The sequence below is a fragment of the Lingula anatina genome, chromosome 2 (assembly GCF_051362555.1).
Source record: "Lingula anatina isolate TDL-2025a chromosome 2, LinAna3.0, whole genome shotgun sequence".
NCBI lineage: Eukaryota > Metazoa > Brachiopoda > Lingulata > Lingulida > Lingulidae > Lingula > Lingula anatina.
Genome location: NC_141768.1, coordinates 1,092,196 through 1,118,232, shown reverse-complemented (window position 1 = coordinate 1,118,232; position 26,037 = coordinate 1,092,196). Strand labels below are relative to the sequence as shown.

General features: G+C 38.9%; 3 protein-coding genes across 3 annotated transcripts; all 3 read left to right on the top strand.

Moving 5' to 3' along the window:
- The first annotated feature begins 254 nt into the window (after window positions 1-254).
- LOC106167313 (uncharacterized) lies at window positions 255-8,107 on the top strand. The gene is made up of 5 exons (XM_087005574.1): window positions 255-436; window positions 4,382-4,578; window positions 5,136-5,352; window positions 5,727-5,917; window positions 6,897-8,107. The coding sequence occupies exons 1-5, from the start codon at window positions 385-387 to the stop codon at window positions 7,185-7,187; spliced, it is 948 nt and encodes a 315-aa protein (XP_086861700.1). The 5' UTR covers window positions 255-384; the 3' UTR covers window positions 7,188-8,107.
- Window positions 8,108-9,117: 1,010 nt separating this feature from the next.
- LOC106151903 (uncharacterized) lies at window positions 9,118-15,375 on the top strand. The gene is made up of 5 exons (XM_087005575.1): window positions 9,118-9,254; window positions 11,728-11,924; window positions 12,275-12,491; window positions 13,476-13,666; window positions 14,258-15,375. Exons 1-5 carry the CDS (start codon window positions 9,203-9,205, stop codon window positions 14,546-14,548), a joined length of 948 nt encoding a protein of 315 aa, XP_086861701.1. The 5' UTR covers window positions 9,118-9,202; the 3' UTR covers window positions 14,549-15,375.
- Window positions 15,376-19,669: 4,294 nt separating this feature from the next.
- On the top strand, window positions 19,670-25,862 carry LOC147763307 (uncharacterized). The gene is made up of 5 exons (XM_087006947.1): window positions 19,670-19,825; window positions 21,628-21,827; window positions 22,178-22,394; window positions 23,367-23,557; window positions 24,272-25,862. The coding sequence occupies exons 1-5, from the start codon at window positions 19,774-19,776 to the stop codon at window positions 24,623-24,625; spliced, it is 1,014 nt and encodes a 337-aa protein (XP_086863073.1). The 5' UTR covers window positions 19,670-19,773; the 3' UTR covers window positions 24,626-25,862.
- The last annotated feature ends 175 nt before the right edge of the window (window positions 25,863-26,037 follow it).

Sequence of the window (26,037 nt, the reverse complement as noted above, 5' to 3'; positions counted from 1 at the left end):
TCCTTTGAAATATACTTTCGTTTTCACGTTTGTACTCGTATTATTAGTTGTTGATTTAGATGGCATGCCGTTTGTTTCATTTTAAGGAGGGGTGTTGTCCTGTCATGAAAGTTAACACGTCAAACATGTATTTCTGTACACGTATATTTTTGTTTCTAATCTAACTAAAATGGTTTTGAATTTCTAAACAATAGCTATATTGTGAGTGTAGAATTCATTGCATTTGCTGATTCTGGTAAGTATCGACATAGCTTGCACCCCTATAAGTGGAAGCGGGCTTAAACTGCGCAGACGCTAAGTGGCGTACCAGTTCATCAGCTGCCGAGCCTCCGTTATTATCGGAATATTGACCGTCACTGAAACTGCACTGCACCAACTGGCTCCATGATGCTGGCGATTACTGTTCTGGTGTTTCTGTTGGGAGGGATCGAGTTGGGTAAGTACCAAGACGAGAAATGTTGAGTTTCAGCGGCAGTAAGCTGCTTTCAAGCACATGCTTTTGAGATTAGTCAGCCCTGTTGGTTTTCAATATACAGTGTGCATTCCATATAGTGCCATATAGTGCCGGCAAGGCCATTTTTTAATTCGATGTTGCCTGTCTTCAGGCTATGATGGCTGTGTTATTTAGAAGAGAAAGCATCATAGTTTAAGTCCACTCGCTTTATGACCGCGGCCAAAACCTGTAAATGTTTTTGGACGCTACCTAAGGGCCTTAATTGTATTCAGTACTTAAGGTATCCTACCCGACATTTTTCAGCCAAATAGATTTTTTCTCGAGAGAAAAGGTATATATGTTTCTCCCTCACACTGATCATTGCTCAATCCGCCCATGCACTTGGATTTGATGTTTTATATCATTTTTAATTATATGCCCGTTCCCGTAGCGTTCTTCCTGTACCTTTCACGTGGAAACGTAAACGCACTTTTATTTGAGAGGTTAATTAGTTTTAATTGGTCTGAATGAGGAAATGTAAGTAGCGAACATGTACAAATTAAAAACAATATTTTGGCGGGAATAATACAACCAGCATTTTAACTAATTACAAAGAGGGTAGCAAGGTATGCGTGACATCCGGATACATTACCAATTAACATGCTTAACTGGTGACATTAAAAGTATACCTATCGCGGCATTTTGTTTAAGATATTCAAATAACAAACTACCACGCGGCAGTGATTTAAACACCCACTCCTAGTTTAAACAAGACGCCCATCAACGTAGTAATCGCTGCAGTCGACTGGATTTTACTTCGTTTCCATTTCATGCCCGCATCTTTCTATCAGTATCTCCAAGTCAGGATTCAAGTGGTGCATTTGAAACATTCATGAACGGTGTATATAGTATAGAAACCAAATGGTACTGGTAACGTTTCTTTTCATTGGAAACGGACGGAAAGCAGGATAGATTGTATGAATTTGTTAGTTTATGAGATATACTCGATCGTATTTTTTATGGAAAAGAAAAACCTGCTGTGGTATTTTTGTTCAGTATAGCATCAGTTTACAGGGCGTGAAGTTGGGGTATGAAACCGATCTCACGAATGACATTACCGGCACGTTATACATGCAAAAGTATGTGTCGTTTAAAACCCGTCTCCACTGAGTTTACAGAGATGCCTTTTTAAGCTCACATCGATCCACAGTTTAGATAAATGGTTTAAGTGCGTTGACACGTTTTCTTGAGATGGTCGTGGCAGATAGTCCATCACTGGACCGCGTGAATTATATAATGAAAAAACATGAGCACTATTTATAACTATTTCTTCTTACCCACTTTGATGTATATACAAAAAGCAGCATAACTTCAACAAAAGTAAACCGATCAAGCAGTTTTTGAACTTGGTCTGTACATTAGACCTTTGAATCAGTCTACCAAGTTTCAAAGCAAAATGTGACACAGTCTACATCTTATCTATATAACAGTGGATAAAATCTGCTAAAAAAGCGAAAGTTAATAAGCACACAAAGCAGATAAATAAAGCGAAAGAACGCGCAAGACCCGTCTAGCCGACAGGAAAGGTAAAAGTATATATAGACACGCATCCCATGGAGAAATAGTTTATCTCATACTGAATATCTTAAGTACGGTGCGAAACACGGCTGTGCCATGGCCTTTGAACTGAGAAATGTCTGCAAACCCTCATATTAAATACGGCCTACATCTATACTGCTGCACTGAAGCAGATTAATAATATATGCCAACAGAAATATGAACTATAAATTTGATTAATCACGAATGTTTCTTATAGATGGACAATGGAGATGGCACAGGCCAACAGGAAAAACATTAAGATGTAGGCTATGATTGATAACTCTGTCTGGCTTGACCGGAGTGAAGGGTGGAATCTAGGTCAACTTTTTATGATATGCTTCGATGTGTTTGTTCTTCGAGGTATCGACAGCACAGAGTAAATCAAATAAAGTGAATAATAATTACAATAATACGAGATTTGCCATAAAGCTGATAACGATCGAGAGCGGCTAAGACCCCATTCCCATACCTAGATCGATCTAACGGGATCGGTCCATCTCCGAGGGGCTTCTCGATAAATTGCCCTTAGCTTAAGCAGCTCTAATGTCTGACACGCTTACCGAAGCTGTTAGGAGGTAATTAACTTTCGTTTAGTAGCTTTAGTAAGTGTGCCAGACAACTAAGCCGCTAAAGTTGAAAACAATTTAGCGAGAATCCCTTCCGAGATGGATCGATCCCGCTAGATCGATCTAGGTATGTGAATTGGGTCTAATATAGTATGGTGCCACTGATGTGAAGGATTGAAGATGACAGGAGGTTAATATCAACTTATGTGAGGTGAGCTGGAATCCAATACCGTGTAAACATATCAGATACCAGAGGGGCATTAAATCAATCGACCGACAGATCGGCTTTTAACTTAATTTCTGAGAAATGCAATAAAAATCCGAGAGAAAAATGCAAGCTTTTGACCGGGTTCCCATACCTAGATCGATCTAACAGGATCGATCCATCTCCAAGGGGTTTCTCGCTAAATTGCTTTCAGCTTAAGCAGCTTAGATGTCTGACACGCCTACTGGAGCTGCTAAACTATAATTAATTACCCCCTAGCAGCTTTAGTAGGCATGACAGACATCTAAGCCGCTTAAGTTGACTGCAATTTAGTGAGAAACCCCTTGGAGATAGATCGATCCACAGTTCGGCACCGTTCACATGGAAAATCTAAATTCTAAAAATCCAAAAAATCCATTGGCGGTATCTAGTGATCACGGTCTGTGCCCTGACTATCCCGCGGCGTAATTAACTAGCAATGCGTCAATGCGTCAGAATCTCCTCCCAGCGCAGCCGAGAATTAATTACAGCTTTGGAAGTAACTCGCTCGCTCTGCTAGTTAATTACGCCGCAGGGTATTCAGGGTATTCTAGAAGTGCCAAACGGGATTTTGAAAAGGTACGCTCGCCAAATATGCCATGAAGAAAAAATGTTTTCTAAGGAGTGGACCTTGGTCCAAACCACGAAGCGGGGGCCTGCTGTTGGGTATTACTCTGGAAACTCGTTTTTTTTTTTTTTTTTTTTTTTTTTTTTTTTTTTTTTTTTTTTTTTTTTTTTTTGTGCGTTTTACCACTGTCCCTGAGAGAAGTTGCTGACAATGTTCTCTTTTGACGAGACACCTGGAAGGGTATACAGTGGCGGATTTAGAGGGGGGTTCAGGGGGGTTCTGCCCCCATCTCTAAATCCGCCACTGTATACCCGTGGACCCCCCCCCTTGCATCCGTGGACCCCCCCCCTCTTCAAATAATCCGCCCCTGGGTATAAGACCCTTATAGACTGTTGGTTTACAGGGACAGCCAGTGCTGCTGCCTGGTGGCGCACGTGGCTTTGTACGATGCCGCTGGAAAAGTTTACAGACAGTTCCTTGAGCGATTCCAACGCGGACAGCAATGTCCCTTCGTTTTCACGGAAAACACGACATCCACCAAAGTTTTCAAATTCCCCTTCGGGCTCTAGGTGAAAGAGTTGGCACCCTTTAAATGTGCAGAGCAAAATTGCCTTGTAACTGCAAATACCAGCCATTAGTTCATTAGTGTTTATGTGGCCTGCCATTCTGTCCAGATTTGTTATATAGGGTACACTATTTTAATTAACTGTTTTGCATTACTGAAAGAGTTTCAGTCCAATTTCTTAATTTGAGCATTGTTTATTGGTCAATGCTACAGCCAGCTATATCAAAGGTTATGTGGCAGTAATCAGAGAGAACTTAAAAAATTATTTCATAATATTGCAGCATTTTTAGGAAGAGTGTAATTCAAAACATACTGATGTTATTCCAGAGAAAGAGTTTGTAGCAGAAAAATTAAACTGTCATAGTTTTATTATTATTATTATTATTATTATTATTATTATTTATAGGGGAGGCACTGGAGTGCACACAGTGTATGTACCTGACCGCTACAAGTGGTGATGCGGATGTCCAAGGTGCTATTCAAAACATATATTCAAGTATGATGGACGCTGAGTGCGCCAAGAACCCCACCTCTGTAACTAAGACAATTAGCTGCGACGGTTCCTGTGCGTTTGCTGAAGTCAACACAACGACCCAGATTGCCGTAAGTTTGTAACCAGAAATACCTTGGATTGTTTAGAGATATATTGAATTGTTACACCGGTAAACTCTTTCTTTACAAGCACGCAGTTAAAACTTGTAAGGGCCCATTCCCAGACCTTGTCATACTTACTGTGGATCGATCTATCTCAGGGGGGGATTCTCGCTTAATTGCAATCAACTTAATCGGTTTAGATGTCTGTCACGCCTACTAAAGCTGCTAGGGGGTAATTAATTATCGTTTAGCAGCTCCAATAGGCGTGTCAGACATCTAAGCCGCTTAAGCTGAAAGCACTTAAATAGCAAGAATCCCATCTGAGATGGATCGATTCTGTTAGGTGGATCTAGGTATGAGAACCCAATCTAACAAAACAATTACATAGGAATCCATTAAGGAAATTGTTTGAGATGTGAGTTTTGAGTTAGTGTTTAGTTAGTTAGGAGATGTGAAAGGAGCAGAGCCATTCTTGCATTCCACGTGTAAGTTAAATGAAAGCCAAATTCTTGAATTTGTGATAGTTCTATCTATTCACTGCACATAAGCATTGGTCTTGGTTGCAGGGAAACCCCATGAGCATTGGTGTTGTGGTTCGAAGTTGCAATCCCTCAAAGAGCGTGAATGAAGGATGCAAAACCATAAGTTCGAACGACGCTCAGAACATCCAAGGTGTTCTGGGAGGCGGCCTGGACGTCGGACAGGAAGTCTCTGGGAAGATGTGTTTTTGCAATAGCGACAGCTGTACGCAGGATGTTTCGTCTCTTCCTGCACTTCCCAAAGGTAAAATCGACAACCTCACCCTAAATGTGCTTTTGAATGCACTTGGTATAATTGCCAAAGTTAAACGACTGGAAAATGGGTATAGAAGTACACGTGTGAATGTCAAAACATTAAAAAAGCGCCATTAGTATTACATGTGACGTCATACCTGCTTTGGGTCCCAGCGCTAAAATATTTTTAAACCTTAGCTACACTGTGACGTCACAAAACGCTCCCTTGCGTGGTTGTGTTTATTTCAACATATTTAAATTATCTGATCAAATGGTCATCAAACCAGCGGAGTTGAATTGACTGACTTATAATACATTCAAAAGCTAATGTGATTTGAATGCGATTTCCATTTAAAACTGGAAACCTTGGTTGTCTTTTTACAGCCCCGACTACCCAGTGTCACGTGTGCACTTACATGAAGTACGAAACATCAGACAGCCAGATGCAGAAGAACTTCGATCAAATCACCCAAGCAGCCAGTGTACCCGAGTGTCTGGACAAAGGATCCGAAACTCGCACCATGTCCTGCGAAGGTTCTTGTCAGAACATTGGAGCAACTGTCACTATGAGTATGGTAAGTATAGTTATCCCTAGAACATAGTCCAGAGTTGATAAAACTGAGTGAAATACTAGTAAAATCAGGAGAACTACGGGCTAGTACGGATGTTCATAAAGGGGGTGGGGCGGAAAATGATGGGTGCTCAAAGCCAGAGACGGCTGATTTTTAGAGGTCGACAGTTAATTGCAAACGAGTAACAACTGGCAAAACTTGGAATGCACAAGTTAATAAATGTTGTTGCAACTGGATATTTTCGGGCGACCCATCTTTGAAAGACCAAAATTATTTTGATATTACAGCTGGAAAAAAGGATTATTAGAACATAATTGTAATTGAAAAAAAATCAATGTGTGATGAACGTGTGCAAAATAAACGTAATGAGCATCATATCTGAACGTGACAAGACTGCCTGCTATATCAAGTGTTTGACTATATACCTTTCCAGTATTGTTTGTACCAGTGAATTGTTTGATAACACCAATTTCTCTGACACACATGGTGACTACCCTCTACCAGGGCAATAGATTGATTTTTCACTAGATATTGAGAGATACGTCTCTGGTTAAACAGATGGCTAAGCTCTGTACTGTCACCCTGTGCTCAAATCTCAAGGATGATTACATAGCTGGTAATTGTTTGCATATCTACTCAGGCACTGTCACTTAGCAAGTCCCTGCCAGGTCCCCTTGGGAGTAATCAAGACAGTCAATTGCTCCTCTGTGACAATAAACACAACCCCTTAGCAGACAGAAAACACAAGGCAGGTTGCGTAACAAGCGATAATCAGCTCCTGCAGAGCAGGAACAATGCCCTCTGTACGCGTGCATTTTTAATTGCTCACATCTGTCCAAACGTTACAGGGTCGCCTCAGCAAAAATGTCCACAGGGTTATAGGTGCGGCCCTGGTAGAGGGTATATAATACAGGGAAAGAACAATGTGCTGTGAACAAGCTATTTCTTATAGGCTAATCTTCGATATTCTCTTTAATTTCAGAGAGACACGTCCGTAACTATGAAAATGGCCCAACGCGGATGCGCCGGAATAGAAACGGAGAAAAAATGCGTGAAACTGACGCAGGAGGATCCGGCCATTACTCAGCTATTCCCTCTCGATTCACTGAAGGCAATGGGACTCGGGGACTTCGGGATCGACATGGAGTACTGCACCTGTAACGGGAACGAATGCAACAGCTTGAAAAGCACACCTTTCACTTCGGGCGGTAACGCGCCAGTATGGAGTGCGTCCTTCCTGATCTTATCGGCCATTGCTACCCTGCTGTTGTAGAGGGGCATGAACTTACCATATTCATTCCAGAGTCCTAGAGTTCCAGAGTTCTTTTCAGATGATCGTAACCAAGCAAACTTTCAATTTTTATAGTCACATGAAATTAATGTTATTGTAGAAATAGCCTTTCTTAGACGCGTTTAATGCTTTTTTGTAGTTTTGTGTACCACTAACCGTCTGTTGCGCAGCTATTTTGTATCTAAGTCTAGGCAAGTATGGGCAAGTTTTCTGATAAACGTTAGTGCTATTGGCCCATTTTAGTGACGTCATATTTGCTCCGTAACTATAGTCCTGCGGCCATTTTGGAGGGAAAGAACGACGGGGAATAGTAGCGTTAATATAGGTGAACCAAATAAAGTAAACTTCATATCGCGATCAAGTACACCAAAGTTAAAAGGATATATACCAGTGGAAACTTCAGCTGATCAGCGGGATCGACCCAAATGAACTCAAGACAGTCTAATCGTGAAATCCTGCCAAATGTGACTTATCCCAACATCATGGAGTTGTCAGAAGCTATAGTTCAATTATCTTGCACTTAATTTTTCTTGTTCATTGGGTAATAGCAGTTATAGTTTGAGAGAGTTTAATGTGTCATCATAAGTTCAACCTTTCAAAGAAGCAACTTTTTTTCATAAAGGATAGATATAAGGAGAAATTTGAGCTGATCATCGGGATCGACCCTTATGGACTCAAGGAAAAATGTATGCAGCAGTGTCTTGTGGTTTGAAATATTGCTGTCAGATATGACTTATCTCTACATTATGAAGCTGTCAGATATTTTTTCAGCATTCTTGTACTTCATTAGGAAGTACATGTAACAGTACATGAATTAATCTTTATTTATGTAATCATTTGCTTAAACATATAGGAAAACTCCACATTTTGTATGAATAAAAGTAAACATCAAATGCAAAACATTGTTGACATTATGTTGTACAATTCAATGACAGATTATCAGGGACCCTCTTCTTTCGATTGATATATGTAACACTGATGTGAAAAATACTTACATACTTTTAATGAGCATATGAGGTCGAATTAAGTCACCATAATTAGAGAAGCCTGTTTAGTATATTTTTAATCTACATCTAGTGAAATGCATGATTGAAGACTCATGATTGATATGTACATTGATGCACTACTATGCATTAATCTCAAACTGGAGTACATTACATGCATGTACTTTTTAATTGGAGATTTTCTAGAAACCATTCCCAGACCCTATCGTACCAACTTTGGATCGAACTATCTCCAAGGGGATTCTTGCTTAACTGCAATTAACTACTTTGGCGGCTTAGATGTCTGTCACGCCTACTGAAGTTGATAGAGTGTAACTATCGTTTAGCAGCTTAAGTAGGCATCCCTGACATTTAAGCCACTTAAACTGAAAGCAATTTAGCGAGAAACCCCGTGGAGACGGACCGAACCTGTTACATCGATCTAGGTATGGGAACCCAGTCTTACTCCAAACTTTTGGGGGTTGAATTTTCTTTGTGATACGACAAGTTTGAGTTTGAGTCAACAGGCTGGATGTTTACGTTTGAAACTTACTTCTTATTGCTGTTTTCTCAATTTTTTGTTATTTAGTAGACGTTTTACGACTTGAACGTGGGGTGATTTGTATTTACACGTTAAATCAATATACTTTCGTTTTCACGTTTGTACTCGTATTATTAGTCATTGATTTAGATGGCACGCCGTTTGGTGCATTTTAAGGAGGGGTGTTGTCCTGTCATGCAAATTAACAAGTCAAACATGTATTTCTGCACACGTAATTTTTGTTCAAATCTAACTAAAATGGTTTTGAATTTCTAAACAACAGCCATATTCTGAGTGTAGAATGTATTGCATTTGCTGATTCTGGTAAGTATCGGCATAGCTTGCACCCCCCTAAGTGGAATTGGGCTTAAACTGCCCAGACGCTAAGTGGCGTACCAGTTCATCAGCTGCCGAGCCTCCGTTATTATCGGAATACTGACCGTCTCTGAAACTACACTGTACCAATTGGTTCCATGATGCTGGCGATTATTGTTCTGATGTTTCTGTTGGGAGGGATCGAGTTGGGTAAGGCGAGAAATATTGAGTTTCTGCGCCAATAAGTTGCATTCAAGCACGTTTTTGAGATTAGTCAGCGCGCAGCCCTTATGGTTTTCTATACAGTGCACATCCCATATTGTATCATATAGTGTCGTCCAGGCCATTTTATTTAATTTAATGTTGCCTGTTCTTAGGCTAAGATAGATTTGTTATTTAGAAGAGAAAGTATCATAGTTTAAGTCCAGAGAGCGTGGCCTTTTCACAGCTTCTTGCCTCTTGCGCCTCGATATAACTTTGCTCTTGTACATGTATAGTTTAGTATGCGGCATACAGTGGACGACTCGTGTTGTAACTTGTACAGAAAGTCTTTCATGTTCAAAATCGAACGCAATAACGATCCCATCAATTGTCCTTGCTACCACTGATTTATCTTGCATCAAAGTCGACTTAAATTTTGGTCTGAAAGAACTTATACATTTTTGGTCTGTGGATTATTTTTGTTCAGCAGTTCGAGTTCATATCAGCGTTTCATAAAAGCGTTCAAACTGATGATATCTTAGACCAATATTTGCGTTATTTTAGTATGCAGACACAACTAAAGATAATTTACTAGATAGATAAACGGCAGGATCTCGCTGCGAGTGCTGTACAGCTAAATGTAAAGACTGGGTCACACAGTGTTTGCAATCTTTTGGCAACCTTTTAGCAACCACAAAATCTGGCGGTCGCGTGCGATCATTTTGCGAGCTTTGGCATATATTTTGTTGCAGCAAGGATGCAGCATGGTACCCTCTACCATTGCCGCAGTTTTTATTCCGTGGACATTTTTACTGAGGCGACAGCACAGAGATTAGTCATCTATTTAACCAGAGCCATATCTCTTAATATCTAGTGAAAAGTCAATCTGTGGCCCTGGTAGAGGGTAGCAGTTTGGTAACTTAACCTATGAAGACCAAAGCTGTAGATTACCAGTTTGCCAAGCGATACACTGTCAGCAAACACTTGATAATCAAAAACCATTTGCAGGACCGTAGCAATCGATTGCCTATTGATAACCACAAGGCCGCACAGATCATACATATTGCAAACTTTTGACGGTAGCTGCTTTCACATCAATTCCCCTCTCAGGATACAAGAAAAATGCTCTAGTAAAATGACACCTTCACAAAGAGCAGGAAACGTGTTGGCTGCTGTAATACGTGGGAGTCGGCTCAGTTTTTTAACGCATTTTGTTCATTTTACTTATGTGAAAAAACAAACCTTACTATAGCTTAATATTATCTTGGTATTGCAACCAGCACTGTAATCATAAAAAATTATTAATTTGAATAAGTTTTAATCCTTATTAATCTTCACATATCCATTAATGGTATTTTGCTTCAGTGCTTGGTCTCTTTGAGCTCTGATGGCCTGCGCAGTTATAACCTCTTTACGACTTGCAGCTATCACCAGTTGCTAAAACTCGCAATGTGGTTTCTAAAAGAACGCGTGCTTCATATATCTTTATTTGGACTTAGTTTATCTGAATGGGTAAAGAAAAGTTGCGATGCGTTGCAGGATACATACATAAACACACTAAGAAAACAATTTTTTGCGCGAATAATACACCGACCTTTTCACAAATTACAAAGAGGGTAGCAAGGTATTCGTGACGTCAGGAATGCATTACCTATCAAACATGCTTAACTGGTGACATTAAAAATCTACCTACTGCGGCATTTTGTTTAAGGTAAATAACAAACTACCACGAGGCAGTGATTTTAACACCCACTCCTAGTTTGAACAAGACGCCCAGCAAGAGTTACATGTACCCTCTACCAAGGTGGCAGATCGTAGGGGAAAATTGAAAAATCAGAGATAGTAAAATGACCACATATTTATCTAAAGACATATCTGTAAATATCATGTGAAAACTCAATCTGTCGCTCTGGTAGTTTAAACAAGACGCCCATCAAGAGTAGTAATCGCTGCAGTCGACTGGTGACGAGGTAATTATACGGATTTTACTTCGGTTCCATTTCATGCCTGGATGTCCCTTCGTTTTCACGCAAAATACGACATCCACCAAAGTTTTCAAGTTCTCCTTCGGGCTCCAGGTGGAAGAGTTGGCACCCTTTAAATTTGCAGAGTAAAATTGCCTTATAACTGCAAATACCAGCAAATAGTTAATTATATTATCATTCATGTGGCCTGTCATGCTAACCAACTATTTTGCATTACACAAGGAGTTTCAGTCCACTTTTGCAACTTGACCATTAATTGTTTATTAGTCACTGCTAAAGCCAGCTACAGCAGAGGTTTGTGGCAATTATCACAGAGAACTTAAAAAATTATTTCCAATTATCAAACTATTTCAGCATTTAAGAAAGAGTGTAATTCATAATATGCTGGAGCTATTCCATGCAAAGAGAATGTGACAGAAACCATAACCTCTCATAATTTTGGTATAATTATTATTATTATTATTATTATTATTATTATTATTATTATTATTTTACAGGGGAGGCACTGGAGTGCACACAGTGTACGTATGTTACCGCTACAGGTGGTGGTGCGGATGTACAGGGCTTTATCCAAAACATGTATGCAAGTACGATGGACGCTGAGTGCGCCAAGAACCCCACCTCTATCACAAAGACAATTAGCTGCGACGGTTCCTGTGCGTTTGCTGAAGTCAACACAGCCACTCAGATAGACGTAAGTTTTTAACCAGAAATAACTTGGATTATTCAGCCAGATATTAAATTGTTACCCTTTCTTTTCAAGCACGCAGTTAAAACGTGTAAGGGACCGATCCCCAGACCCATCGTACTAACTGTTAGATCGATCTAGATATGGGAAGACAATCTAATAAAACAATTACATACGAATCCAATAATGAAAATGTCTGGGATGTGAGTTTTTAGATAGTTGGTGTTTTATTGGTTAGGAGATGTCGAAGGGGGAAAGCCTTTCTTGCATTCCATGTAAGTTAAACGAAAGCCAAATTCTTGAATTTGTGATAGTTCTATTTATTCACTGCGCATAAGCATTGGTCTTGGTTGCAGGGAAACCCCGTGAGCATTGGTTTTGTGGTTCGAAGTTGCAATCCCTCAAAGAGCGTGAATGAAGGATGCAAAACTATAAGTTCGAACGACGCTCAGAGCATCCAAGGTGTTCTTGGAGGCGGTCTGACCATGGGACAGGAGGTCTCTGGGAAGATGTGTTTTTGCAATAGCGACAGCTGTACGCAGGATGTTTTGTCTCTATCTGCACTTCCCAAAGGTAACGTCGACAACCTCACCCTTAGTGTGCTTTTGAATGCACTTGCTATAATTGCCAAAGTTAAACGACTGGAAAATGGGTATTGAAGTACATGTGCGCGTGTGAATTTTAAAATATTTTTAAAAAAACGTCACAAGTACTACATGTGACGTCATACCGGCTTTGGATCCGGGCGCTAGAATAATTAGTACCAGCAGCTTGTGCGCTTTTCATCGTGAACTGCACGTTTCAGCTATCTATCCCTTATATCTCCAAAACTGGCAGAGATAGGCCCAAAGTTACTATTGAACTTGAATAGCAAGTCATATACTGGCAATATAACTGTGACCTTGAAATTGACATTTGGCCTACTTTTCACCATAAAATGATCTTTGCAAATTTTCTATCCCTTATATTCCCAAAACTTGCAGGGATACGCCCATAGTTACTATTGAACTTGAATAGGACGTCGTATACTGAAAATCTGTGACCTCGAAATTGACCTTTGACCGATTTTTCACCATGAACTGAACTTTGCAACTTTTCTATCCCTTATACATGTACATCTTAAACTAGAAGAGATATGCCCAAAATTACTATTGAACTTGAAAGGACGTTATATACTTACAATCTTACTGTGATCTTGATATTGACCTTTGACCTACTTTTGGCCATGAAAAATACTTCACAAATTTGGATTTTAACTTTTACTTTCCCGCATGATTTTGTTTTAAATTGTATTTTTCAACAATAATATTGAGAACTTTTGTTTACTGCATTTTGTAGAGCATGTCAAGCACAACACCGGAGTTGGTGTCCCTTTTTTTTCCAGTTGGTGGTAAAATCACTGGCGTGGTCGCGTTTATTTCAACATATTTAGATTATCTGAACAAATTGTCGTCAAACCAGCAGAGCTTGAATTGATTGACTTATTATAAATTTAAAAGCTAACGATTTGAATGCGATTTCCATTTAAAACCGGAAACCTTGGTTGTCTTTTTACAGCCCCGACTACCCAGTGTCACGTGTGCATTTACGAGAAATACGAAACATCCGACAGCCAGTTGCAGAAGTCCCTCGATCAAATCACCCCAGCAACCAGCGTACCCGAGTGTCTGGACAAAGGATCGGAGACTCCCACAATGTCCTGCGAAGGTTCTTGTTTAAATACCGGATCAACTGTCACTATGAGTGTGGTAAGTATATATTGTCATCCCTAGAACATAGCCCACAGTTGATAACACTGAGTGGAATACTAGTAACATCAGGAGAGCTACGGGTTATTACGGATGTTTATAAAGAGGAGGCTGGCGGGAAATGATGGGTGTTCAAAACCAGAGACGGCTGATTTCTAGAGGTCGAAGTTTTGGATTTATTGCCAACGAGTTACAACTGGCAAAACTTGAACGCACAAATTAATAAATGTTGGTGCATACTTTCTGGGCGAATGTAGCTACATGTACGAGCGACCCATCTTTGAAAGACTGAAGTTATTTTGATATTACATCTGAAAAAGAAAAGGAATATTAGAACATCATTGTAATTAAAAAAAATCCAATGTGTTAAGACGTGTTCAAATGAGCATGATATCTGAACGTGACAAGACCCCCCAACTCCCCACCCCGTATATCAAGTGTTTGACTATGTACTTTTCCAGTATTGTTTGTACCAGTGAATTGTTTAATAACACGAGTTTCTCTGACTCTCATGGTGACCATCTTACAGGGAAAGTACAATGTGCTGTGAACAACCTATTTCCTAATCTTCGATATTCTCTTTTATTTTAGAGTGGCACGTCCGTGACCATGAAAATGGCCGAACGCGGATGCGTCGGATTAGAAACGGAGGAAAAATGCGTGAAACTGACGCAGGAAGATCCGGCCATCACTCAGTTAATCCCTCTCGATTCACTGAAGGCAATAGGACTCGGGGACTTCCGGGTCGACATGGAGTACTGCACCTGTAACGGGAACCAATGCAACAGCAAGGAAAGCACACCTTTCACTTCGGGCAGTAACGCGCCAGTATGGAGTGCGTCCTTCCTGATCTTATCGGCAATTGCTACCCTGCTGTTGTAGACGGACATGAACTTACCATATTCATTCCAGAGTTCTAGAGCTTGAGTCTTTTCAGATTATCTTAACCAAACAAACTTTAAATTTGTATTCACATAAAATCGATGTAATTGTAGAAATAACCTTTTTTTGGCACATGCTTAATGCTTTTTTTTTTTGTAGTTTTGTGTAGCCCTTACCATATGTTGCGCAGCTATTTTGTATCCACGACAAGCCTACATGTAGAGCCTAAAATGAACCTTTATTAAACAAACAAGTTTTTTGACACGTTAGCTATATGTTGGATGTGCCAGTTCCTGGGCTTGTATTGCCTTGCGACTAGCTGAAACAACCTTGACGTCATCCATGATAAGCGGAAATATGATTTCATGTGTTATTATATACCAGTGTGATGGTTTTTACGTATAGAGATAACGACTCATTACATTAATCTACTTAATTTTGTGGTATTAGACAATTCCCTCTATTTTCTATTCAAGTTACAGTAAAGAGGCAGTATACTAGATACAAAACGAAAGTACTACTACTTTAATATGGCAATTTTATGTGAAGTGGAAAAAAAAGAGTGAGTGAATGTTATCAACCAGGCGACAAAAGTCCAGTAAAGACAAAAAGAAGTCTCTAAATGTACATATAAGCAAAATTTTATTAAGGTTATGTTAGAGTAATGAATGGTCATTTTAAAAAAAATTGGGGACACACAAAAAAATCGTGAATTATATTTTTCTTGCCAAAATCCCCAGTACTGTTTCTTTAGCAATAAGATCGTGGATGATGTGTATTGGAATGGAGTGATTGTGTTTTTAATAAAGATCAGCATATGCCAAACAGTTGTCATCTTTTTAGTTCATTTTATTGTGTGTAGCTGAGATGCGATATGACTGCAGATACTAACGACCAACTCAGATGTACCTGGTATCGAACATATCCCGCGTGTAGGGTTAATAAATAATATTGTCATTCAAATTTCGGAAATTTAAGCCACAGCTGAAAGTGTAGAGGCTACCTTACATCCTACTTTTTCTTGGCGATTGCCCTTTAAATGTTGCCCCAGATAGCCTGCTTGGAGAAGCTCGTACATTTACAATGTAAACAATATAAGGTCTGTCTATTAATTGCACTAATAAAGAACTTGCAAAAATAGCCTATTACTTACGATTAGTTCCGCACACATAAATTCATGTTTATAAGATTTCCTTAACACGGCTGGGTGGTTTATTAGCCACTGGGTGATGAAAATAGTGAAAATAGTGACGGCTGTGAAAGAGTGTAAACGGTAGCTTCTATCATCATCATTTAGTGCATTTATTTTTTTTCCAGTGGATTCTGTCAATTCTTATTATTTAAATCCCATTTAAAAACTATTTTAGATAAAGAATGCGTTAAAAATATGTAAATATTTTTGTCTCCGTTGTCTTTTGCAATGGACAAATTCTATGACAGAATATCGAGGTTCTTTAAGTGAGATTAAATATGTTCTATGTATTTGATATCAACATAGACCCGAAAGTTAAGAATAGCTTTGAACAATTTTGTTTTGAAGATATATAAATTGTTTAGTATTTGGTACATGGATGTTTCCATGCCTGGGCTACATTCATATGTTGAAGTCAATAATTATTGAACACCTGCACTCAGACATTTATTTAATTCATCTTCGTATAAAAAAAACATTTCCTTGGATAAAAAGCAAGTTTTAATCAAGGCAATTTATGAAATCATGCAAATTTGTCATAAAAAAGACACGACGTACATTTCAACGCACCGGAATCAATTATTCACTTTGAAAATTTCAATTCACACCAGATTCACCCTTTGTGTTAGGTGAGGTAGAGTTACGACGTTCAGGCGGCACAACAAATACAGTATTGATTAACACTTCAACATGTACATCGAATGCATGAGCATATGAAGTCGAATTAAGTGACCATAATTTGAGCAACCTGTTTAGTATATTTTTAATCTATATCTAGTAAAATGCCTGATTGAAGACTCTTGTTTGATATGTGCTGTGTGCAATGATTGTGTTTGGGTATGTACGTATAAGGTCCTAGATGCTTTTACTAAGCAGCTTGTAAATTTATTTAGGAGAAGTCCACAACTGGTGGTCACAATTTTAAGAATGCACAACCTTGTTGATAAAGGACAGCCATCTATTTCTGCATATCAGACTATCTAGGGGGAGTGCACCATACTCAATTTTATATATCTTGCAAACTTCTCCATTTATCCTTTAAAAATATGAGAAAGGAAAAGTGTCTTCATTATTTCTAGTGCTTCTGCTCACAATTCGGAATAAATAGAATACCTATCCTAGTTGTGTGCAAGCTATCAGGAGAACAACTTCAAAAGTCTACATTACGTACATTTACACGGACGCCGTGCGATCCGTACTATTTTTTTTTTTTCTTCTTTTTTTTTTTTTTTTTTTTTTTTTTTTTTTTTTTTTTTTTTTTTTTTGAAATGGTAAAGACGGGCTTCGCCAAGTATGTCTACATTCCATGGTCTTAAATCATTACGATTCCGTGCGATTTCGCACGGCCACCGTCTACCTCCGCTCAGAAGCCTTAAGGCTAGGTCCCAACCGAACGTACGAGCTGCTACGTGTGTTCTACGGCAAAAAATGGGGAAAATGTGGGAGTTCGTGCGTGAGGAGTACGTCCATCTTGCGACTTTTGGAGGACGCAAACAGCACGTAGAAACTTTTCGACATGATCAACAGCCGCTACGTGCGATCTAGCTACGTCCTGGCCGGACGCAAGGAACCTAAAAACCGTGCGTCCAAAACCCAGTTGGGACCTGGGCTTTACGAAAAGGGTATTTCGGACAGTATACGTTCACCGTACGGGCATCGCATTTCAAATGTAATATGATGAATAATTATCCATATATATATATATATATATATATATATATATATATATATATATATATATATGCATTCGTCTCGAGTTGTCTTGTCTTGTGACTTGCTGTGATTCTGACGCCCCCTAATTGGTGTTTTGTCTATGTTCCTTTGTTCTGTCTTCCCGCGTCTTTGTCATGTGACGTCTCGTTATAAAAGGCATTGGCGCCGGATTTTCAAACAGTGCTGGAGTTGCTGTTTGTCTGTCTTGGGGATAGTCTAGTAAATTCTAGTTCAGTTTAGTATCTGCTATTCTATCTTGTCTTTTACGTGTCCAACTCTATTCACTATGCTATACTACAGCATTTTCTATTATCTAGTTTTCAGACCGAGCCACCTATTGGTGTAACCAGCACTCTTTCTAAAACACCCTTGAATAACATCAGGGTAAGCAGTTATAAGCCTTAGTAATCTGTATCAAATGTATTATTTCTTTATCAAAGAGGTAAACGAAGAACTATAGAAATATAAGTGTTTAACAGTTACAGGAAATACATATTTATTATTTGTTGTGTGTCATTTTATCTAATTATATGTCACCTTTCATTACAGGGTGAAAATTTTAGTTATACCAATAAATATATTTTAAACCACAAGAGAGTCCGTCTGTTATATATATATATATATATATATATATATATATATATATATATATATATATATATATATATATATAACATTGGTAAAAAAGGTTGTCCCACCTTCAGTATCATGTGATTTTATTTATAAATGACCACATCACAGGTGTAGGTTTTTATAAATAGTGATTTTCATTCCAGATACCATAACAAACATGATTAGTGATACAGAAAATACAAACTACAGGTGAAGATATCAATATTTAATACCATTTATTCACATTTATTACATGTGCCCCCTCAAACCCGACGTTTCACTGTGATTTTCACGGAGGTAAAGAAATGTCCATTAAATTGAAATAACACCATCAAATGTCACTGAATTTACACACATTTAGCATTAGGGTGTGCTCGTTAAAGGCTCCTTGTCCAATAGCGTTTGTGTTCACCGCGTACTGTAATTACCTCCTGTAGGTGGCGCGGCCTGCCTTCAACAAGAGGTAACTATTCTGTACTGAGTCCCAACACGAGGCGTTCACTGTATGTGATATACAAGAGTTTAATTACCGAGGCATACATACAGTGGACGCTGAGAGACCACATACAGTGGACCACTCGTGTTGGGACTCAGTACTTAATTACCCATATACCTGTACTGTACATTGATGCAATAGTATGCATTAGCCATTAATCTCAAACTGGAGTACGTGAGATGCATGTACTATTTAATTGGTGATTTTTTTATGTTAGAATTTAGAGACCATTCCCAGACCCTATCGTACTAACTTTGGATTGAACTATCTCCAAGGGGATTCTCGCTTAATTGCAATTAACTTCTTTAGCGGCTTGGATGTCTCTCACACCTACTGAAGTTGATAGGGTGTGAGTAACCATCGTCTAGCAGCTTAAGTAGGCATCCCTGACATCTAAGTCACTTAAGCTTTAAAAGCAATTTAGCGAGAAACCCCGTGGAGACGGATCGATCCAGTTAGATCGATCTAGGGATGGGAACCCAGACTTAGGCATCGTTCACATGAAAACTTCTTTCAGGTGTCAGAATCTCCTCCGAGCGCAGCCGAGAATTATTACAGCTTTGAAAACGACTTGCTCGCTCTGCTACTTAACTACACCGCAGGGTATTCAGGGCACAGACCGTGATCACTAGATACCGCCAATAGATTTTTGGAATTTGGATTTTTCATGTGAACGATGTCTTACTCTAAACTTTGTGGACGGAATTTCCTGTGTTACGACAAACATTTCCAACATTCCCGACAAACATTTGAGTCAAGAGGCCAGATGTTTACGTTTAGAGTATACTTCTAATTGCTGTTTACTCTTTTTTTTTTTTTTTTTTTTTTTTTTTTTTTTTTTTTTTTTTTTTTTTTGTTATTCAGTAGACTTTTTACGACGGTGATTTAGAGGCGCGCCGTTTGGTGCACTTTAATTAGGGGTGTTGTCCTGTCATGCAAATTAACACGTCAAACATGTATTTCTGCACATGTATATTTTTGTTCAAATCTAACTAAAATGATTTTCAATTTCTAAACAATATCCGTATTCTAACTGTATAATTTATTGCATTTGCTGATTCTGTTAAGTATCGACATAGCTTGCCCCCCTATAGGTGGAATTGGGCTTAAACTGCGCAGACGCTAAGTGGCGTATCAGTTCATCAGTTGCCGAGTCTCCGTTATTTTCGGAATATTGACCGTCACTGAAACTGCACTGCACCAACTGGCTCCATGATGCTGGCGATTACTGTTCTGGTGTTTCTGTTGGGAGGGATCGAGTTGGGTAAGTACCAAGACGAGAAATATTGAGCTTCAGCGGCAGTAAGCTGCTTTCAAGGACATGCTTTTGAGATTAGTCACTAAGTCACTCACGTAGCCCTGTTGGTTTTCCATATACAGTGTGCATCCCCTAATAGTGTCATACAGTGCCCGCAAGGCAATTTAATTTAATTTAATGTTACCTGTCTTCACGCTATGGTAGCTTTGTTATTTAGTAGAGAGAGTATCATAGTTTAAAGGATTCTAGTCACGTAAAAATCAATTTCTCGATTTTTGAGGATTCAGAACTCAATCCATACACTAGAGATATGTTTTAATCGATCACCACCTTTAAAAAAGTATAAAAAAACATTCTATAAGTAAAAAAGTGTTTTAGTAAACCTCACCTCAATATGCAAAAATAAAGCAACAGATCTTGGTCACGTGGTACTGTGACGACAAAGACGATAAAGGTCTTTGAGACTCAGCTGAGCTGTATGCTGAATACAGACACAGAAGTTTAGGAAAGTTGTGTTGAACGGGGTTGGGCAATTTTCGTTATGCCTCAGTGTGTTGCAGCACTCGTTGACAATTTTCTTTCTTTGTCTTTCGTTGTCTTTTCCAACAGCATAATAATATAACATTTTTTTATTTTGGTATTTTTGAACAGGAAATACTTGTAGAAATAATAGGCACGAGATGAAAACGTGTTACGATACTTGAAGGTGCAAAATCGTGCTTCATTTGCTAAAAATTTGTTATGAAATATATATGCTTCAACAACAAACAGCGCGACAAAGTTCGTCAAGGGAAAAGAATTCTCTCAAGGCTGGAAATCGTTGTCATGTGGAATTTTTGCATGTATGTAATCTGATATGCCCATATCTAATTATTTTTTGGTGTTTTATAACGTTGTTTAAGAGTCCATGAAAGACCTTGTGAAAATCAGGAAGTAGTTTGCAACTGACAACTGAATCGCACCTAACCGCGATAGCTGGGCAATGATTTGTCTTGTTTTAAAGATTGTGATGAGTTTTTAGAAGATTATATGTCCAGGTGACACTATGCCGCTGAAAAACTAAACAGACATTTCTTTGAGAGATTCCGACGGGGACAGCAATGTCATTTTGTTTTCACGCAAAACACGACATCCACCAAAGTTTTCAAATTTTCCTTCGGGCTCCAGGTGGAGGAGTTGGCACCCTTCAAATGTGCAAAACAAAATTACCTTGAAACTGCAAATACCAGCGATTAGTTGATTACGTAGTGTTTATGTGGCCTGCCACTCTGCCCAGTTTTCTTATATAGGGTACAATATTCTAAAAAGCTATTGCATTAATCAGGAGTTTCACTCCAATTTCTTAATTTAAGCATTTTTGATTGGTAATGCCACAGCCAGCTACAGCAAAGGTTATGTGGCAGTAATCACAGAGAACTTACCACAAAAAATTATTTCATAATAATGCAACATTTTTAGGAAGAGTGTACGTAGTGCAGAGCATACTGTGGCTATTCCATACAGACAAAGAGTTAGTAGCAGAAAAATTAAACTGTCATAGTTTAGTTATTATTACATTGTTTAGTATTTAGTTATTATAGTTATATTTAGTTATTATTAGTTATTATTACACTGTGTACACTAGAGTGCACCCAGTGTATGTATCTGACCGTATCTGAAAAATTATTTCAAAATATATCAGCATTTCAGTACATAGAGTTTGTAACAGAAAAAATGAACTGCCATAGTTTTGTTATTATTATTATTATTGTTGTTTATATTATTATTATTATTATTATTATTATTATTATTATTATTATTATTTACAGGGGAGGCACTAGAGTGCACAGAGTGTATGTATATTACCGCTACAGGTGTTGGTGGTGCGGATGTACAGGGCTTTATCCAAAACATGTATGCAAGTGTGATGGACGCTGAGTGCGCCAAGAACCCCACCTCTGTAACTAAGACAATTAGCTGCGACGGTTCCTGTGCGTTTTCTGAAGTCAACACAGCCATTCAAATAGAGGTAAGTTTTTAACCAGAAATACCTTGGATTATTCAGCCAGATATTAAATTGTTACCCTTTCTTTTCAAGCAAGCAGTTAAAACGTGTAAGGGACCGATCCCCAGAACCATCGTACTAACTGTTAGATCGATCTAGATATGGGGACCCAGTCTAAGAAAACAATTACAAAGGAATCCAATAATAAAAATGTTTGGGATGTGAGTTTTTAGATAGTTGGCGTTTTATTGGTTAGGAGATGTCGAAGGGGCAAAGCCTTTCTTGCATTCCGTGTAAGTTAAACGAAAGCCAAATTCTTGAATTTGTGATAGTTCTATTTATTCACTGCGCATAAGCATTGGTCTTGGTTGCAGGGAAACCCCATGGGCATTGGTGTTGTGATTCGAAGGTGCAATCCCTCAAAGAGCGTGAATGAAGGATGCAAAACTATGAGTTCGAACGACGCACAGCATCTCCAGGCTGTTCTGGGAGGCGGTCTGGCCATGGCACAGGAGGTCTCTGGGAAGATGTGTTTTTGCAATAGCGACATCTGTACGCAGGATATTTCGTCTCTACCTGCACTTCCCAAAGGTATAATCGGCAACCTCACCCTTAGTGTGCTTTTGAATGTACTTGCTAGAATTGCCAAAGTTAAACGACTGGAAAATGGGTATTAAAGTACATGTGCGCGTGTGAATTTTAAAATATTTTTAAAAAGACGTCACAAATATTACATGTGACGTCATACCGGCTTTGGCTCCGGGCGCTAAAATAATTAGTACCACCAGCGTAGGCGCTTTTCGCCGTAAACTGAACGTTTCAACTAAACTATCTATCCCTTATATCTCCAAAATTGGCAGAGAAAGGCCCATAGTTACTATTGATTTTGAATAGGAACTATTGAATTGGCAATCTAATTGTGACCTTAAATTGACCTTTGACCTACTTTTCATCATAAACTGAACTTTGCAAGGTTTCCATCCCTTATATTTCCAAAACTGGCAGAGATACGTACATAATTACTATTGAACTTGAATAGGAAGTCGTATACTGAAAATCTGTGACCTCGAAATTGACCTTTGACCTTCTTTTCACCAGGAACTGAACTTTGCAACTTTTCTATCCCCTATATATCTAAAACTGGCAGAGATAGACCCATAGTTACTATTGAACTTGCTACCTTACTGTGATTTTCATATTGACCTTTGACCTACTTTTGGCCATGAGAAATTCTTCACAAATTTGGATTTTAACTTTTACTTTTCACCATGATTTTATTTTAAGTTGTATTTTTAACAATAATATTGAGAACTCTTGTTAACTGCATTTTGTTGAGCATGTCGAGCACAACACTGGAGGTGGTGTCTCTTTTTTGTTTTCTGTTTTCCAGCTGGTGATACAATCACTGGCGTGGTTGCGTTTATTTCAACATATTTAAATTATCTGATCAAATTGTCATCAAACCAGCAGAGCTTGAATTGATTGACTTATTATAAATTTAAAAAACCGTGATTTGATTGTGATTGCCATTTAAAACCAGAAACCTTGGTTGTCTTTTTACAGCCCCGACTACCCAATGTCACGTGTGCACTTACACGAAGTACGAAACATCCAACAGCCAGTTGCAGAGGACCTTCGATCAAATCACCCAAGCAACCAGCGTACCCGAGTGTCTGGACAAAGGTTCCGAGACTCCCACAATGTCCTGCGAAGGTTCTTGTTCAAATACCGTAGCAACTGTCACTATGAGTATGGTAAGTATAGAGTGCATTCACGTCGAGAAGAGCCGAGGTCTAGGAAGGCCGAGACTTAAATATGGCGGACCTACATGAAAGTACCTCGGCTAGACCTCGGCTCTTCTCGATGTGAATGCCCTTATAGACATCCATAGAATATAGGCCACAGATAATAACACTGAGTGGAATACTAGTAACATCAGGAGAGCTACGGGTTATTACGGATGTTTATAAAGAGGGGGGTGGCGGGAAATGATAGGTGTTCAAAGCCAGCGACAGCTGATTTCTAGAGGTCGAAGATTTGGATTTATTGCCAACGAGTACCAACTGGCAAAACTTGAACGCATAAATTAATAAATGTTGTTGCAACCGGATACTTTCTGGGCGAATGTAACTACGAGCGACCCATCTTTGAAAGACTGAAATTATTTTGATATTTTATCTGAAAAAAAGGGAGTATTTGAGCATAATTGTAATTGAACAAAATTCAATGTGTGAAGGACGTGTGCAAATAAACGTAATGAGCATCATATCTGAACGTGACAGGCCCCCGCCCACCTCCCCATCCCGTATATCAAGTGTTTGACTATATACATTTCCAGTATTGTTTGTACCAGTGACTTGTTTGATAACACCAATTTCTCTGACTCTCACGGTGATCATCTTTCAGGGAAAGTACAATGTGCTATGAACAAGCTATTTCCTAATTTTCGATATTCTCTTTAATTTAAGAGAGGCATGTCCGTGACTATGAAAATAGCCCAGCGCGGATGCGCCGGAACAGAAACGGAGGAAAAATGCGTGAAACTGACGGAGGAAGATCCAGCCATCACTCAAGTAATCCCTCTCGATTCACTGAAGGCAATGGGACTCGGGGACTTCGGGATCGACATGGAGTACTGCACCTGTAACGGTAACCAATGCAACATGGAACATGGAACGAAAGCAACATGGAACATTAAGCATGCAACATGGAACGAAAACAGCATGAAAACCACACCTTTCACTTCGGGCAGTAACGCGCCAGTATGGAGTGCGTCCTTCTCCTTCCTGATCTTATCGGCCATTGCTGCCATGCTGTTGTAGACGGGCATGAACTTAACATATTCATTCCAGAGTTCTAGAGTTTGTCAAGTCTTTTCAAATTATCTTAACCAAGCAAACTTTAAATTTATATACACATGAAATCGATGTAATTGTAGAAATAGCCTTTCTTAGACACTCATTTAATGTTTTTGTAGTTTTGTGTACCACTAACCGTCTGTTGCGCAGCTATTTTGTATCCACGACAGCCCTAGAGCCTAAAATGACATCCTTGGCCTTTTGTATAGGTTAAAAATTTGCCTCTGCCATTGAAGGCGGTGTCTGAACATGTTCGTAACCTACCATTTCCATTCCACCTAGAGACAACCAGACGGCCTTCCTTTTTGCGGTCATTCAGCTGGGGACCACAGCGGGCAATAATCGGTGTATTATTTGATAAGCTTTATTTCGATCTACTTTTTCGTCATTGCGTATTGTCACACCTAGCGTAAAGGGGCACGTGTGAGGAGCGTATGCGACATCGGTTTAACGCACAGTTTTGAGCGTATGAAATCACCCTGTTTTCAGCGTATTAAAATGAAGATATAAGCAGCGCATGGAATTGTTTTTGAATATGCTCAAAGCATGTTATCTCCTTCCGGGTATGCGAAAGTACCGAATGTTTGCTTGCGTACTCGAGACGTTGTGTTTGTCTACGTATGGGCAAGTTTTCTGATAGGTGTGACAGTCCCTGGGCTTGTATTGCCTTGCGCCTAGCCGAAACATCATTGACATTAAGCGGAAATATGATTTCATGTGTTATTATATACCGGTGTGGTGTTTTTTACGTATAGGGATAAAAGAATCATCATATTAATCTACTTATCAGTTAATTATGTGGCATTAGACAGTTTCTACTATTTTCTATTCAAGTTACAGTAAAGAGGCAGTATACTAGATAGGGAACGAAAGTACTACTACTTTAATATGGCAATTTTATGTGAAGTGGGAAAAAAAGAATGAGTGCATGTAATCAACCAGGCGACAAAAGTCCAGTAAAGACAAAAAGAGGTCTCTAAACGTACATGTAAGTAGAATTTTGTTAAGGTTGTGTAAGAGTAATGAATGGTCAATTTCAAAAAAAAAAATTTGGGGACACACAAAAAAATCGTGAATTATATTTTTCTTTCCAAAATCCCCAGTACTGTTTCTTTAGCAATGAGATCGTGGTTGATATTTTTTAAAATACTTAAAAATATTGGAGTGATTGTGTTTTTAATAAAGATCAGTATATGCCAAACAGTTGTCATCTTTTTTAGTTCATTTTATTGTGTGTAGCTGAGATGAGATATGACTGCGGATGTTAACGCTCAACTCAAATATGCATGGAATCGACTGTATCCCACCAGCAGGGTTAATGAAAAATATTGCCATTCAACCTTTGCCTGAAAATTTCAGAAATTTAAGCCACAACT